At 42.3% G+C, this 17,072-nt stretch overlaps 1 protein-coding gene across 4 annotated transcripts in view; it reads right to left on the bottom strand.

Moving 5' to 3' along the window:
* LOC119970159 (lysine-specific demethylase 4C-like) overlaps window positions 1-17,072 on the bottom strand; it is a 478,393-nt gene that overhangs the window by 9,085 nt on the left and 452,236 nt on the right. For all 4 annotated transcript variants that reach the window (XM_038804261.1, XM_038804264.1, XM_038804265.1 and 1 more), the window contains one exon: window positions 12,238-12,330. In XM_038804261.1, coding sequence (XP_038660189.1) covers window positions 12,238-12,330 — 93 coding nt within the window. The remainder of the gene's footprint in view (window positions 1-12,237; window positions 12,331-17,072) is intronic.

Genomic DNA, 17,072 nt, shown 5'->3' with positions numbered 1-17,072 from the left:
TGGCAAGTAACATTCGTGCCACATAAGTGTCAGGCAATGTTCATTTAGGCCCATAAGACGTAGGAGCAGAATTAGGCTACTCGGCCCATCGAGTCTGCTCAACCATTCAATCATAGCTGATATGTTTCTCATCCCCATTCTGCTGCCATCTCCTCATAACCCGATTCCCTTATTAATCAAGAACCTATCTATCTCTGTCTAAAGACACTCAATGACTTGGCCTCCTGCAGCAATGAGTTCCACAGATTCACCACCTTCTGGCTGAAGAAACTCCTCCTCACCTCTGTTGTAAAGGATTGTCATGTGCAGCAAGAGAAAATCAAATTATCTCCCCTAGACATTCAACAGCATTATCATTACTCAATCCTCACCACAGCATCAGTGTTACCACTGACTAGAAAATTAACTGGTCAGGCAACAAGAGCAAGCCAGAGGCTGGGAATTATGTGGCAAGTATCATAGTTCCTGACTCTCCAGAGCATGTCCACTATCTATAAGGCACAAGTCAAGAGTGTGAGGGAATACTATCCACTTGCTTGAATGAGTACGGCGCCAACAACCCTCAATAAACCTGACAACATCCTGGCCAAAGCAGTTCATTTGATCGACACTCCATCCGCCACTTAAAATATTTATCCCTCTACCATAGATGTGTAGTGACAACAGTGTGTGCCATGCAGGTGATGCACTGCAGCAACTAGCCAACTCTCCAAAACCCTCAACCTCTCCCACATAAAAGGACAAGGGCAGTGGTTCAAGGTGGACAAAGTGACCCGAAAACAATTAGAATAACAAATGCTGCCCTTGCCAGTGACAGTCACACCCCATGAAAGAACAAAATAAATGGGGAGAGGGAAAGAGGGAGGTATTTGGAGGTCCACAATTCAAAATGTTCCTCCTTTATCTCTGACTTGCATCAGACTTGTTGTGTAAAGCTCCCCGGTGATGCTGCTCAATCCCCTTTCATACTCAATGTCAAAACACTAAAGATTCATGATGCACAGTTTCCAACCTGGAAGACCAACAAAAGCTAGGCACAGCATCCAAAGGCTGATGACTCAGAATGGCACGCTAACAGATATTTAAATCGGTTTATAACATAGGCCTTTAATATGTCGAACATTCCATAGTTCACTTTGGAGGCTGGTACATGGATACCTGATTGAGGAATAGCAAATATCAGTCACATGAAATAATTTTCTGAAGGAAATTTTGATTCCCTGTATTTAAAAATCTACATTAAAGTTGGACTTTGCGTTTCTTCCAGTCTAAATAGTCTAACTTACATTCAAAATGACTTTATTTTTGCTCTTGGAAATTATTCTTCTTCATATTTTTAAAGCTTCTTTACATTTCATGCAGCTAATAAGGAATTTAAAAATGTTTAATGTATTTCTGAAAAAAACATACATAACAGCAGGGTGTGACCTTATCTGGTCATAAGATTATTCCAATCAAGCTGGAGAGCAGAAAATTAAATGCATTTTCAAGACATACTCTTGAGAAAAGTTTTAAGTTTATAACAAAATTTGGCAATTCGAATTGATTTCAAACACTTTACTTAAAATTGATATATATTTTCGATATTGAAATAATGAAAAGCAAAATAAAATTTCAATATATCTTTTAAAAAGGTACCCCAACATTTCCCTTTCCCCATGTTACTCAGAGAGACATAATCTCTTTCTCAAACCCTCCCAAGTTTATGGGGACAGGTTCTTGCTTCTCAGTTCTGGATTAACTCTTCACATAGTCTAACCTACCCCAATTTATGACATTATTCTGTTCTTCCAAATTCAATCTGGCATTCTTCACCCCCCACCCCACTTGCTTAATTCTCTCTGGCACTTCTCTCCCCTGACAATCCAGCTCTAGTTGTTCCTCTTCTGCCAAACTCTGTCACTCCTCCACTTCAAACTGGTACTCTTTCCTCTCCATCCCATCCATTAAAGGAATAAACCTCTGCATTTAAGCTAGCGTTCTCTCCCCCCCCCCCCCCTCCCACCATCTCCATTAATGCTGCATTCCTCTCCCCTTCACATACTCAATAACAACCACACAAAGTGTGATTCTTAGATTCTCCAAAGTACCCCTCCTCTAAATTGTCATCCTCTGTTTTGCATCAGTTGCCTCTCTGCTATCTCCCTGCACCTCATCTCTCACCATTTTTGCTGCCCAGTGCCCAGCGTGCTTCTACTTGAAATCAGTAAGATCACTGGACACTGAGCAGGAACTTCTGTACCCATAAGAATTCCCAACCTCACTTCAAATAGCATTCACTTGTGCAGAGGGGAGAGATTGTTATCGTTTAGGTCATGGCAGGGAATGTCCTGCCGAGGTGGTGCTTACCTTAATTTTCTGCACTGAGGACCCCACTACCCCACACCTTACCTGTCCGGTGTCCTCGAGCCCCCTCAGCTCACTTCATATGGGCAGGGCACTCCTGGGCCTGATCCCTGGCACGGGACAATTGCCACCTTAGAACCGCCAGCCTGGTGCCTGGATGCCATCAGCAATGCCAGTGTGCCACCCTGCCCATTGGCCGAACAAAAGGAGGCCTCAGATAGCCTGGAAGACCTCCCCTCCCCTCCCAAATGCCATTCTGCCTGGTCCCCATTTGTGGACACCAGTGCTAAAAGGTGCCTGACTGGTACATCCTCGGCGAGGGGATTCGATCCCGGGTGCTGGTTAGGTCCGACTGAGCCATATTTAAGTTTGCCTAACTGCCCATTGTGGGCGGAATCTAGATCGCAACATCTCACAAGATCCCGTTAGATCTCGCGAGCCAGGTGAATCGTGCGAGAGGCCTCTCGCGACATTTACCAGCCATTAGATCGTGCCCATAACGTCAAAGAGAGGCCACTCTAATCTCTTGCCAAGCCACATCGGAAGCACAAAATAACAAAACACCAATTAGTATACCTGTGTCTTTCTTCATAACATCTGGATTAAAGGACTATTCAGTAGAATACACTTCCCTGTTCATATAACTATTTCTTTTTTTTAATTCAAAATTTAGAGTACCCAATTCATTTTTTCAATTAAGGGGAAATTTAGCATGTTCAATCCACCTAGCTTGCACATTTTTTGGGTTGTGGGGGCGAAACCCACGCAAACACAGGGAGAATGTGCAACTCCACATGGACAGTGACCCAGAGCCGGGATCGAACCTGGGACCTCGGCGCCGTGAGGCTGCAGTGCTAACCCACTGCGCCACCATGCTGCCCCATGTAACTATCTCTAACATGTGCTACAATATATAATGATTTGAAACTCAGTCTATTAATGCCCATAGGATAGAAATGAATTAAACAGAAGATCAGTTTAAATGAACACACTTTACATTTTTTCAGACAGGCCCCTTTATCTTTTCTATTCCCTGGCTGAATTTGCCAATCAAATATTGAGAACGTTGCCCTAGGCAAGACGCACTTTTCCTACGCTTTTTGTCAAAGGCATGTGCAAGGTTATGTTAAAATACCTTTTACAATGACCACATTTATCAATCAAACCAAACATTACAGCATTTTTACCATTTTCTCCTGTTTGCAGGCCTTTGTTATTACATGGAACAAAGAAGGACTGTCACTGCCTATTTGTACCAGAATCAAGCCCCGAGGAAGTGGATTGCCCCAGAACTAGCCTTAGAAAATGGAACTGCAATTTGGAGTAACTCTATTATGCTAGTAGCCTATGGGGTGCACAGTAATGGATAAAGAAGGATATTAGTGATGAATACCGCAAACAATGGTGCTTAAAATGAATGATCGAAGAGGTTGCATCATTGGAGTAGGCATTCTATGAGAAAAATGTTACAAGTGGTCTATTCTTATCTTTATGACTGTGAATGTTGCCTCAGTACCTTTTATTAAAGCATGTAGAAGTAGTGTGCTGCATGCATAAGAATCTGTACTGGGTAAGAATGCGCCTTGCACAATAATGCATATTACTTTAGTAAGAGGAATCATGATACCAGGTTAAAATCCAACAGGTTTATTTGAAATTACAAGCTTTCGAAGTGCTGCTCCTTCATCAGGTGAAGTTGAGGCAGGTTCACAATCACAGCACATATCGGAGAGACACAATTGCAAGATAATTACAGACTGGAATGTGAAGAATGTTGGAATGGAAGTCTTTACTGGCAAGCAAATCTTTACAGGAACAAACAGTGTGAGTGGAGTGAGGGATAATCACAGATAATCAAGGTGTGAATCTTACTAACTGTCCTGGCTTGAGACAATTCACAGCTCGATTACATGTGATTATCACTCACTCCACTCACACACTTTGTTCCTGTAAAGTTTTGTTTACCTGTAAAGACTCGCGTTCCAACCATTCTTCGCATACCAATCTGTAATGATCTTGCAATTGTGGCGGAAAGCTTGTGATTTCAAATAAACCAGTTTTGTTCTTTAACCTGAGACTTCTTACTGTGCCCACCCCAGTCCAGCGCCGGCATATCCACTTCATTTCACTTCAGACATCGTTCAGTGATCATCTTGAAATTCAAGATGATAATTCTTGGAAATGTTCTTTATAATCGCTTTTTATGGCCAGTAAAATATTCTCAGAACTAGGGAAAACAGTTTCAGCACTCCACTTTCAACATGCCAATTCCATTTTGAAAATGACACCAAGATTTTGTTTGAAATGAAGATTTTAAGAAAATAAGGTAATGCAGCTTGGATGTTGAAGCAGGAGGTAGATGAATCAACGCCCCCTCAAAGCAAGAACATTCAGCTTGGACACTATGTCATAGTCTTATGGCCTTTTTTGCAGCAATGAATTCTCCTCCCTGAAATTATGTTTTCCCCCTGCCCCCCATTTGTTTCAGTTTTACTTCTTCACTTTCAGCATTGCCCTGCCATGCAGTTTTATTGATTTAGGGGATAGGTTAGCGGCATACCAAGCACCATTTTATAATTGGCCACCAGCAGCCATATAGAAGCAGCCTGAGTAACTTTTCCCCCTGTGCTAAACCAACATCCTCAACTTGGCATCTTTCACCCAGCATGGTTAGGAAACTGAAATTGCCTTTCCTGGGAACCACTGCCTTTGATGGTAGATTTTAAAACAAGCTACACGAATGTTTAGAACAGCAGTAACTCCCTCCTCCATGGTACAAAATTAACCTCTCGCAGTTACAATGGATACGGTTTCAATAGATGCAATTACAATTTTGCGCAGATGATGTATTGTGTTATGTTGTATTGTAAGTGTTTCTTCATTTTTCTTTCAGCAGTATAAAATTATCTGCAGAAACATGAAGTGAAAGAATTCTTCAGTTTGAGAAATTGTTGTCCAATCATACAATACAGGTGATTTTCTTTGAGAGTATAACAGGCACCCTGATTGTTCACCACCATTGCATAAATAGAGAAGAATTTTTGCATTCTTTAATTATTGTTCAAATTCTACATTTAATTAGGAATGTCTGCCAAAACATGGTGTTATCTTGGGGACAGATCTTTTTCCAGAAATTCTCACAGCTAGATCAGATCAGTCCCCCCAAAATAACAAACAATTCTGCGACTGAGAGCATTTTTCATTCCAGGAGCACAGGAATCAGAATGTAAATCGTAAGTCATTCTAAAGGGGCAGCGCAGTAGCACAGTGGTTAGCACCGTTGCTTAACAGCTTCAGGGTCCCAGGTTCGATGCCCGGCTTGGGTCCATGTCTCTGCAGAGTCTGCACATTCTCCCTGTGTCTGCGTGGGTTTCCTCCGGGTGCTCCGGTTTCCTCCCACAGTCCAAAGATGTGCAGGTTAGGTGGATTGGCCATGTTAACTTTCCCTTAGTGTATAAAAAGGTTAGGTGGGGTTACTGGGTTACGGGGATAGGGTGGAGGTGTGGGCTTAAGTAGGGTGCTCTTTCCAAGGGCCGGTGCAATCTCGATGGGCTGAATGGTCTCCTTCAGCACTGCAGATTCTATGAAACAAACTTCACTTGACGCTTCCAGAAACAAATGGGAAGCAAGAGATAAACTTGCAAGGAGCTTTCCGTATGAAAACTGCACAATTTAAGGATGAGAAAGATCAGACTCAAAATCAGATAATGATCAGCTTCCTTAATTATGTGACGTGTGCCAATCGGGGCCAGTTTAGCTCAGTTGGCTGGACAGCGGCTTTGTGATGCAGAGCGAGGTCAACAACATTGGTTGGATCCCCGTACCGGCTGAGGTTATTCATGAAGGCCCCTTCTTCTCAACCTTGCCCTTGGCCTGAGATATGGTGACCCTCAGGTTAAATTGCAATCAGTCACCTCAAAAGGTAAAGCAGCCGTTGGTCATCTGGGACTATGGAGACTTTACTTACTTATTTGTACCACCAATCGGGTATTTAAAAGTATTGCAGAACTAACAGTGGGACACAGAAAACCTGGAACTTATGGATCACATGTGAAGCTCACATCATATAACAAACCCCATGCTATTCTAATAGTGGATATAGTGCTGATAATCCCACACACTCAATTCTAGATAGCCATCTCTGCACTCATTCTTGAATCACTTTATTTTTCCATTGTCCAATTACTACTCTTTGGTGACATTATTTTGATGCACCTCCACTGGTTGGAGTCATACCTGGCCCAAAGGAAGATGGTGGCAATTGTTGGAGTAATCGTCTGATTTCCAGGACATCACTGCAGGAGTTCTTCAGAATAACCTCCTAGGCCCAACCATCTTCACCTGCTGCATCAGTGACCGTCCTTCCATCATAAGGTCAAAAGTGGCCATGTTCGCTGATGGTTGCACAATGTTCAGTACCATTTGCAACTCACCAGATACTGAAGTAGCCCATGTCCAAACACAAAAAGACCTGGATAATATCCAGCTCGAGTTGACAAGTAGCGAGTAACATTCGCGCCATACAATTGCCAGGCAATGACCATCTCCAACAAGAGAAACTAACCTTTGCCCTATGACATTTGTTGGCATTACCGTGTTGCTCTTTGTTCTTTTGGGCTTGGGCAAAAGTTGGTATGATCAGTACAGGCTTGGATGGCCAAAGGGCCTGTTCCTCTGCTGTTTTGCTCTTTGAATCCCCTCAATCAACATCCTCAGTGTTACCATTGGCCAGAAACTGCACTGGACTAGCCATATGAATACTGAGGTTACAAGAGCAGGTCAAGGGCTTGGAATCCTATGGCGAGCAACTCAATCCTGATTCACCAAAGCCTGTGCACAATCTGAGAAGTACAAGTCAGGAATGTGATGGAATACTCTTCACTTGCTGGTAGTGCAGCTCCAAAGAAGCTCAATACAGGACAAAGCAGCTCACTTGATTGGCATCCCTTCTGCAATCATTAACTCCCTCCATCACCTACGGACAGTGGCAGCCATGTGTACCATCTACAAGATGAACTGCAGGAACTCACTAAGGCTCTTCAAACAGCATCTTCCAAACCCACAACCATCTAAAGGGACAAAAGAATGGGAACATTCTCACCTAGAGGTTCCTCATCAAGCCACTCGCCATATTGACGTGGAAATATATTGACATTCTTTCATTGTCGCTGGATCAAAGTTCCTGGAATCCCCTCCCTAACAGCACTGTGGATGTACCTACATCACATGGCAGTTCAAGAAGACGGCTCACCACCACCTTCTCAAGAGCAATTAGGGATGGGCAATGAATGCTGGCCAAACTAGTGAAGTCCGCAATCTTTGAATGAATAAAAAGAAAATCATGCTCCGCGTTGATGGTGATATGCAACATTATAGTTCTGCTTCCTTCTGTGACACCAACACTGTTACACAGCACTACAAGTTCATCAATCCTGGAGTAGGGACCCTTTCCATAGCCACTCCTTCAGTCAGCATGTTGCTGGAATGCCCTCACAGTATTCCTTCACTTTCCATCCCATTTCCAAAAGTCTAGTAAGGACAGGACTTTCCAAAAGCTCTTTCAGCTTCATAGCTTACTTCTATTTTAAACACATAAATTAGATCTCAACTTTCTAACTGTAATGGAATAAAAGCCAAGTCTATGCAAGCTGTCCTCATAAATCCCAGAATAATGCTGGAAAATCGGCTCTGTAGTCCCTCCAAGACCAATCTATTATCTCGGAAGTATAGTGCCCAGAACGGAATACAGTTGGGACCTGACCAAAGCTGTGTATGGGAGCCAACTCAGTTGGCTGGACAGCTAGTCTGTGATGCAGAACAAGGCCAACAGTGCGGGATTAATTCCTGTACCGGCTGAGGCTATTCATGAAGGCTCTGTCTTCTTGACCTTGTCCCTTGCCTGAGGTGTGGTGACCCTCAGGTTAAACCACCACCAGTTAGCTTTCCCCCTCAAGGGGGAAAGCAGCCTATGGTCATCTGTGACTATGGCGACTTTACCTTTACCCCTCCCCCTTTTATTTCCATCCCCTTTGAAATAGCCTTTTTGATCAATTCGAGTGTCTGTTCGCAAGTTTTTATTAATTTGGATTCATGGGCACCCAACTCGCTTGGCTCTACAGTTCATTGTTTCTCACTATTAAGAAAATGTCGAATTTGTTGTTGATGACACCAAACTAGATGATCTCACACATGTCCATGTTGGCCTTAGTTTGCCATATTTCTGTCCACTCACTTAAACTGTCCCCTTGTAACTTACTGCTCCCATCTGCACAATTTAGTATGTCTGCTAACTTGTCATCTGAAAACTTGGATGTACAATTCTCAATTCCTTCTTCCAAAATCACTGCTACAGATGGTGTAAAGCTGAGGGCTCAGTACAGATTTTGGGGAACACCACTTGTCACATCCAACCTCATTTGCCCCTTCTCCTCAAACTCGTCATAAAGTTGTCTCCAATTCTGTGAGCTTTCATCTCTGCTCATGTGCAAAACCTTATTAAAACTTGCTTTTATGTAACACTTTATGCAATGCTTTGTCCCAAAGCGCTCTGTAACTAATGAAGTGCTTTTTTAAAAAGTGTAGTCACTGCTGCAATGCAGGAATCCTTCAATGCCTTATGGAAGTCCATACAGCTGATAACAATCCGTATTTATCCGTAAAAACATTTCCAAAACACTTCACAGGATAATTATCAAACAAAATATGATACTAAACCACAGAGATAGGGAGGGTGAGGCCATGGAGAGTTTTGAATACAGGAATGAGAACTTTAACATTGAAACACCATCCATAGACACTCCCTTATCCATCATGTTAGTGACTTCCTCAAAAAATGACCAAGTATTGTCTACTCCATGGGGTTAAGAAGTACAGACACATCTGAGCCACTGTGGTTGGCTCCAGTTGTACACTGCCTTCTTCTTGTGTGTCATGCAATCAATTGTGTGACCCTAGTGCCCAGGTGCTGGTTTAGCACCATGGGCTAAACAGCTGGCTTGTAATGCAGAACAATGCCAGCAGTGCGGGTTTAATTCCCGTACCGGCCTCCCCGAACAGGCGCCGGAATGTGGCGACTAAGGGCTTTTCACAGTAACTTCATTGAAGCCTACTTGTGACAATAAGCGATTATTATTATAGTTGTCACGGTTGAATAGCTGCTAGTGTGTGCAATCTGTGAGAATTGGATGGGAGTTTTGACCCGTGCGAGAAGTATGAGGTTGGGGTGAAAAAGACGAATGTGAGACACGAGTTCAATAGAGAGTTGTTGGTAGGTGAGTGATGGGCATGAGATGAACTGAGCAGTGGCTGGGGACAGTGGTGCAGTTGGTAGGATGTAGCATTTGAAAAAGCAATCACTGACATTGACCATTTGTGTGAGATCATGGAGCCTCGTGTGGAACCGTCCCAGGATTCTTGGGGCTTTACTCCTGGCATTGACGTCCACAGCTGTCTGCTCCCACTTCCCTTTGATCATGTCTACAAGGTTACTTTCCCCCTGTGAATGGAGGACATCTCTCCTCCTTTCCACCTCTGCTACCAACACCTTTAGCGCAGTGTCTGAGAACCGTGGGAGCTTGTTCTCTCGTATGCCATTCCTCACTGTTTCCCAGATGGGTTTTACTTCTGCCTGATTCCTAGCACCTGCTCCAGCCCCGCTACGCAGAGAGAAAAACTGAGTGAATGCTTCAGGTCAATGACTCTCAGTCAGAACTGTTATCAACCTGAAATGTTAACAAAGTATCCCTCTCTACAGATAATGCCTGGCAAGCTGGAGTATGAAAGGGTAAGATTTGGAAAACCATAAAGGAAAACTCAACAAGATTAGCATGGTCTTCCTTCTCCCTAATCCAATTCTAACATAACCATTATCAATTTAAATTAATTGCAGCATTAGCATGCTGAAATATATTGTAGAGTAATGAAAACCACTAAAGGAATTTATTTGGATCTGACGTAACAATAGGGTGTAAAGATACAATTCAGAGCTTTTATATGAATGAGTTTGAAGTCCAAGACAAGCTTGATGGCTTAAAAGGTTCATTTGAAATTTATCTCAGTGTTGAGAAAAACTAGTGAGGAAATTTGCAAGTAGTGGCAATCATGAGGGAGCAAATCTACAGTGGGAAATCCCGTACCAGCCTCCCCGGACAGGCGCCGGAATGTGGCGACTAGGGGCTTTTCACAGTAACTTCATTGAAGCCTACTCATGACAATAAGCGATTTTCATTTCATTTTCAAATATTAATAGATTGGAAGTAGAATAACAGCATCTCCATATTAAAAAAGTTGACTATAAAGGAAAAGCGATAACAGATTCTGTAGTATGTCTTCTATTCCATTCAAAACAGTAGAATTGATGATGAGTGGTAAAAAACATAAGAATTATCTATCAAAAAAATTAGTAGACAGCAGTCTACATGATATTTGAGGAAGTGACAACTAAAGGGGCAGCAGGGTAGCATGGTGGTTAGCATAAATGCTTCACAGCTCCAGGGTCCCAGGTTCGATTCCCAGCTGGGTCACTGTCTGTGTGGAGTCTGCACGTCCTCCCCCTGTGTGCGTGGGTTTCCTCCGGGTGCTCCGGTTTCCTCCCACAGTCCAAAGATGTGCGGGTTAGGTGGATTGGCCATGCTAAATTGCCCGTGGTGTCCTAATAAAAGTAAGGTTAAGGGGGGGGTTGTTGGGTTACGGGTATAGGGTGGATACGTGAGTTTGAGTAGGGTGATCATGGCTCGGCACAACACTGAGGGCCGAAGGGCCTGTTCTGTGCTGTACTGTTCTATGTTCTAAAGTTGACTGCGATGAATCCCATAACATTGAATACTTGGATTTTCAAAAGTAATTTGAAAAAAGTACACATGGAAGTTAACTCATTAAGTTTAAAGTGTGGCTTCAATGGCCATTAGTTAGAGGGGAAATGTTAGGACATTGGTTGGGAAGGGCAGGGTTACTGAATGAAGTTCGCCATGGGGCAATGTTTGTTCAACTGCAGTTTTTAATTTATGTAATCAATGATTTGGATTCTGGAATGGAATGCAATTTGATGAAACCACATCACTAAGGAGGGGGACAGGAGAATCAAATTGCGACTGCCACAAACAACAGAATGTGTTAAATAAAATTATGAGACCAATGGCAATTGAAATATGATACACTCAAGTCACACACATTGGAAAGGAAATACGCAACATGTATAATTTGTGAACGCTCTTCGAAGTAGCTAGAATTAATCCAAACGAGACCTAGGAGTTCAACATGCACACCCAATGTAGAGTAGCAATTAACAAAGCCAATATAATCATGAATTATGTAACCAACAGCAGCATACATGCCTGAGAAAGCTGTGACCAAGCTGAAAAGTGTTTTCCTTATGCTGCACCTCAAGTAGTACGTCCAGTTCAGGTTACAGAGAAACATGGAAGATATCCAAGTGCAGAGAAAAGCCACAGAGCTGATTCTTAGTGTTAAGAGGTCTAGTTTATGGGCAAATGTGCAGTAACGTGGATTTTTCAACTTGGAAAGGAGGCATCCGAGAAGTTACCTTAAAGTGGTACCTTTTATAATGATATGGAAAGGGTAATCTGGAATGCTGCTTTACATAAACTGGTGGGCGTCGTACAAGGATACAAAAATTGAAACAAGGTAAATTTATGATTGATATCAGGAGGCACTTGACAGAGCAAGTGACGAACACTGGAAATTGACTTCTGGGCAAAGTGATAGAGGTAAAAAGCATGAATTATTTAATAAACAATCAGATGTAGCAATGGGGGGAGTACAATATTATTCTGGATGGATGCATTAGGTTTTGCCAAATGACTTTACTCAACCATCTTGTGGACTATAGTACATGTAAAAAGTGTCAAAATATTTAATGAGCATCATACTTACAAGACGTGATTTAACCCGTTTTGGTAGCTCTTCATCTAATGTATAAACATCATCACGTTTTACTACAAGTTGGGAGCCATCTTCAAATTCAACCTAAAGAAGAATTTTCAGAACTATTGTTAAATTGATGAAGTCAACCTAATTGACGTTACAAATATTATTACAGTTACGAAATGTACAAGTGATAGAAGCATAGATTTTACTTCGCACTGTGCAACGCCTCGTTCACTCACTATAAAGACGTCCTGACCAAACATAACTTCTGCTTAGTAAAAGCAAAATGCTGTGGATGCTGGAAATAAAAACTGAAAATGCTGGCGAACCTCAGCGGGTCTGACTCCATCCGTGGTGCGAGGAACAGAGTTAACAGACTCTACTTCAGAGCTCTTAAAAAGTCATACGGATTCAAAACATTAACTCTTTCTCTCCCCATAGATGCTGCCAGATCTTCTGAGTTTTCCAGCACTTTCTGTCTTTATATCTTTTATTTAGATCATATTGTTATGATATCCTTGCACTCTGGCGCATTTCATCTTCTATGAGGAATCCTCCACATAGATGGTAAACACAGCACAATTCTGGTAGAGCTAGTTGTTCCATCAATTCTGATAATAAATCACTAATTTAGTGCCAAGAATCAAGGTGGAGATTTATTTTAATGGTTGCGCTGATCACGTTAGCACTTAGTTTTGTACACAATGGGCGATGGTGCCGACAACATCCTCCTGATTCTGGAGGTCGATGGCAGTAAAGCCACATATGCTGAAGTCATTGAGGCATAGGAGGCACATTTCAATCTATGCAAGAACACCATCTTGGAATACACAAAGTTCAATAAACATACCCAAAGGCACGGGGAAAGCATTGATGCATTTATTCATGATGTTTGGTGATTACAGAAGGTTGAAGGTAGGGTAATCTGAAATAGGAGCTAATTCACAACAGAATAGCTTTCAGTCCTGAGAAGACTTGATGCTGGCAAAGGCAATTCAACTAAACAGACAAGCTGAGATCGGAAAGCAGAACCAATCGGTTGCCACAGGAGAGATATACAGGCCAAATCTAAAAGTAACAGATATGGTTGAATATGTCAAACTTTAAAAAGGAACAATAGAGAGAGAAGGTGAAACTGGTGGTGTGTAAAGCAATTAATGGCAGCAGCCCAGACTAGCCGTTCCTGGTGTGAAAGAGAAAGGAACCGGCGGGGGAACAGTCCCGCCATTGGTGCAAAAAGATGGGGTATTTTCAGGCAGTTTGACACAGTAGAAGAAACCTGCAGAACACTCAAAAAGAAAGAGTTTTAAACAGAAACAGAGTCCATGAAGTAGAAGACTCACAAGGCATTAAGATACCTTTCTCAGGAGAGATTACAGAACCAAGCGGAAACTATTACAGTACAGAGATCCTGATAGAAGGTCACAGGAGACACTTTAAATTTGATACATAAGGAGCAGTTTCAGTTCTTTCAGACACTGAACCATGGTTAAACAAGCAAGCTCTTCAACAATCCTAAATAAAGCTAGTTGGACCAGGAGGAACAGAACTGAAAGTTTTGGGAGAACTAACAGCTACATTAAAGCACAGACAGCAATTGCTCTCTTCCCGAAGTACATACATAATAGATCAGAGTTGCACACTTTCAAGTATAAAAGCATGTATGAAATTGAATCTAATCTGCAGAATTGAAGAGATACAAAATGGTGAAGGTCACTAATGAGACTTTAGAGCAGAATTTCCAAAGATCTTTACACGATTGGAAAAGTTAAACAGTGTATGGTACACTCTAAACCCAGAAGCGAAAACAATGTACTTATATACACGCAGAAAGGTTCCACACCCTTCACTTCCAACGGTAAAGAAAGATCAGCTCAATGGTAAGATGAGGTGTAATTTCATCCATAAAAAGAGCCAGTCAGTTGGTGCGCTCCGACACTGAAGCCAAAAGTGCCACAAGAATTGTCTTTATCTAACACAGCACAATGAAGCTGTGAAATAAGATGTCCATCTAATGGTCAGTAGATGAGAGTTTAGCTAAATTAGGGAATAACTCAATACTCTCTAAATTGTTATTTGACAGAACAGAACTTCAATATCGCCGAGAAAAGACAAATGGTGAAGCTTTGACCTGTCTTTTTCCAGTGACATTCTCTAAATTAGACATCAACAGCGCAATCAAGCAAATGTCATTAGAAGAGTCCAAATTTTTCACAACTTTCATATTACCTTTTGGAAGATTAGATTACCTTTTGGATGAACACTAGCATCAGAGATCTTTCGTAGAACAATGTCAAATATTTTAGAGGGCTTATAAGGAGTTGTTTGCTACATGCATGATGTGTTGTTACATGGGTCCACTCAAGTTGAGCGTGACACGAGAGTGCAGCGCTGAGAAGACTACAAGAGACAGGCTTAACACTCATAGAACATAGAACTGTACAGCACAGTACAGGCGCTTTGGCCCACAATGTTGTGCCGAACTAGTCTGAAACTAAGATCAAATCAACCTACTCCCAATCATTCTAGTGCACTCCTTATGCCTATCCAATAACCGCTTGAAAGTTCCTAAAGTGTCCGACTCCTCTACCATAGCTGGGAGCGCGTTCCACGCCTAAACCACCCTCAGAGTAAAGAACCTACCTCTGACATCCCTCCTATATCTTCCACCATGAACCTTATAATTATGCCCTCTTGTAACAGCTACATCCACCTGAGAAACACCTCAATTAAGTCACCTCTAATCTTCCTTCGTTCCAATGAGAAAAGCCCTAGCTCCCTCAACCTTTCCTCATAAGACGTACCCACCAATCCAGGCAACATCCTAGTAAATCTCCTTTGCACCCTTTCCAATGCTTCCACATCCTTCCTATAATGAGGTGACCAGAACTGCACACAATACACCAAATGTGGTCTAACCAAGGTCTTGTACAGTTGCAGCAGAACCTCATGGCTCTTAAACTCAATCCCCCTGTTAATAAATGCTAACACACTATAGGCTTTCACTATAGGCTTTCTTCACGGCTCTATCCACTTGGGTGGCAACTTTCAGAGATCTACGGACATGAACTCTGAGATCGCTCTGCTCCTCCACATTCTTCAGAATCCTGCCATTAACCATGTAATCGCATTCAAATTTATCCTACCAAAATAAATCACCTCACACTTATCAGGGTTAAACTCCATCTGCCACTTTTCAACCCAGTTCTGCATCCTATCAATGTCTCTTTGAAGCCTACAACAGCCCTCCACATTATCCACTACTCTACCAATCCTGGTGTCATCAGCAAATTTACTAACCCAACCTTCAAACCATCACCCAAGTCATCAATAAAATTCAAAATTAGCAGAGGACCCAGCACTGATCCGTGTGGTACACCGCTGGTGACTGGGCTCCAGGATGAAAATTTACCATCTACCACCACCCTCTATCTTCTATGTGATAGCCAGTTACTGATCCAATCGGCCAAATTTCCCTCTATGCCATGCCTCCATACTTTCTGCATGAGCCGACCATGGGGCACCTTATCAAACGCCTTACTAAAATCCATTATACAACATCAACTGCTCTACCTTCATCTATGTACTTATTTACCCCCTCAAAGAATACAATCAAACTTGTGAGGCAAAACATACCCCTCAGAAATCTGTGCTGCCGATCCTGGATTAAGCTGTATCTTTCCAAATGATCATAAATCCTATCCCTCAGGACCCTTTCCAATAATTTATCAATGACCGAAGTGAGACTAATCGGCCTACAATTCCCAGGGTTATACCTATTCCCTTTCTTGAACAAGAGGGCAACATTCGCCTCTCTCCAGTCTTCTTGCGCTATTCCTGTAGACAGTGAGGACATAAAGATCAAAGCCAAAGGCTCTGCAATCTCATCCCTCGCCTGAGGCTTCTCAAAATTTCTAACACATCTTCCTTCCGAATATCTACCTCCTCCAGCCGACCAGCCTGTATCACACTATCCTCGTCAACAACATGGCCCCTCTCCTTTGTGAACACTGAAGAAAAGTATTCATTTAGGGCCTCTCCTATATCTTCAGACTCCATGCACACGTTCCCACTACTGTCCCTGACCGGCCCCAACTTCACCTTGGTCATTCTTTTATTCCTCACATACGTGTAAAAAGCCTTGGGGTTTTCCTTGATCCTACCCGCCAAGGACTTCTCATGCCCCCTCCTAGCTCTCCTAAGCCCTTTCTTGAGCTCCTTCCTAGCTATCTTGTATCCCTCAAGTGCCCAATTGTGAGAGAGAATAACGATTGATATGCTGAAGGCATGAGTCATAAAAGAATTTTCACAAGCTGAGGCCCAAACCAAATTGTATATAAATGCCTGTAAATGTGTGTCTCGGCCATACTGGGAACTGTAAATTATGTATGCCAAAAACTGGGGTGGGGGTGGGGATGGTCACGGCCACAGTTATTGTTATGTAGATGCTCACTTGTAAAGATACACGTTAGTCTGTGTGTTTTTGTTCCTGATACTGTATAATTTAGAATTTGCTGGATATAAAATATGAAAACTCGATTAAAGAAAAAGAATTTCCAGCTCCGGGGACATCACTGAGTTAGAAATGTTAATGGGAATGGTGAATTAAATGGCAAACATCTAAAAATGAACTTAACAAAGTTTACCGAACCACGACGTCAGTTATTATGCCAAGGCAATGAATGAGAAGGAGGACGTCAGAAATCAATCGAAAAAAATCAAGAAGTGGTTTATTTCATCAGAGGTATTAACATGTTATAATCTGCTATTACCTACAGTAACAGTCGTGGATGCAACCCCGACAGGATTGGGCTCAGTACTTTTTCAGATGCAAACAGATG

Source organism: Scyliorhinus canicula, chromosome 8 (genome assembly GCF_902713615.1).
Source record: "Scyliorhinus canicula chromosome 8, sScyCan1.1, whole genome shotgun sequence".
Classification (NCBI taxonomy): domain Eukaryota; kingdom Metazoa; phylum Chordata; class Chondrichthyes; order Carcharhiniformes; family Scyliorhinidae; genus Scyliorhinus; species Scyliorhinus canicula.
Note: the sequence above shows the minus strand (reverse complement) of the source record. Positions and strands in the feature narration are given on the sequence as shown.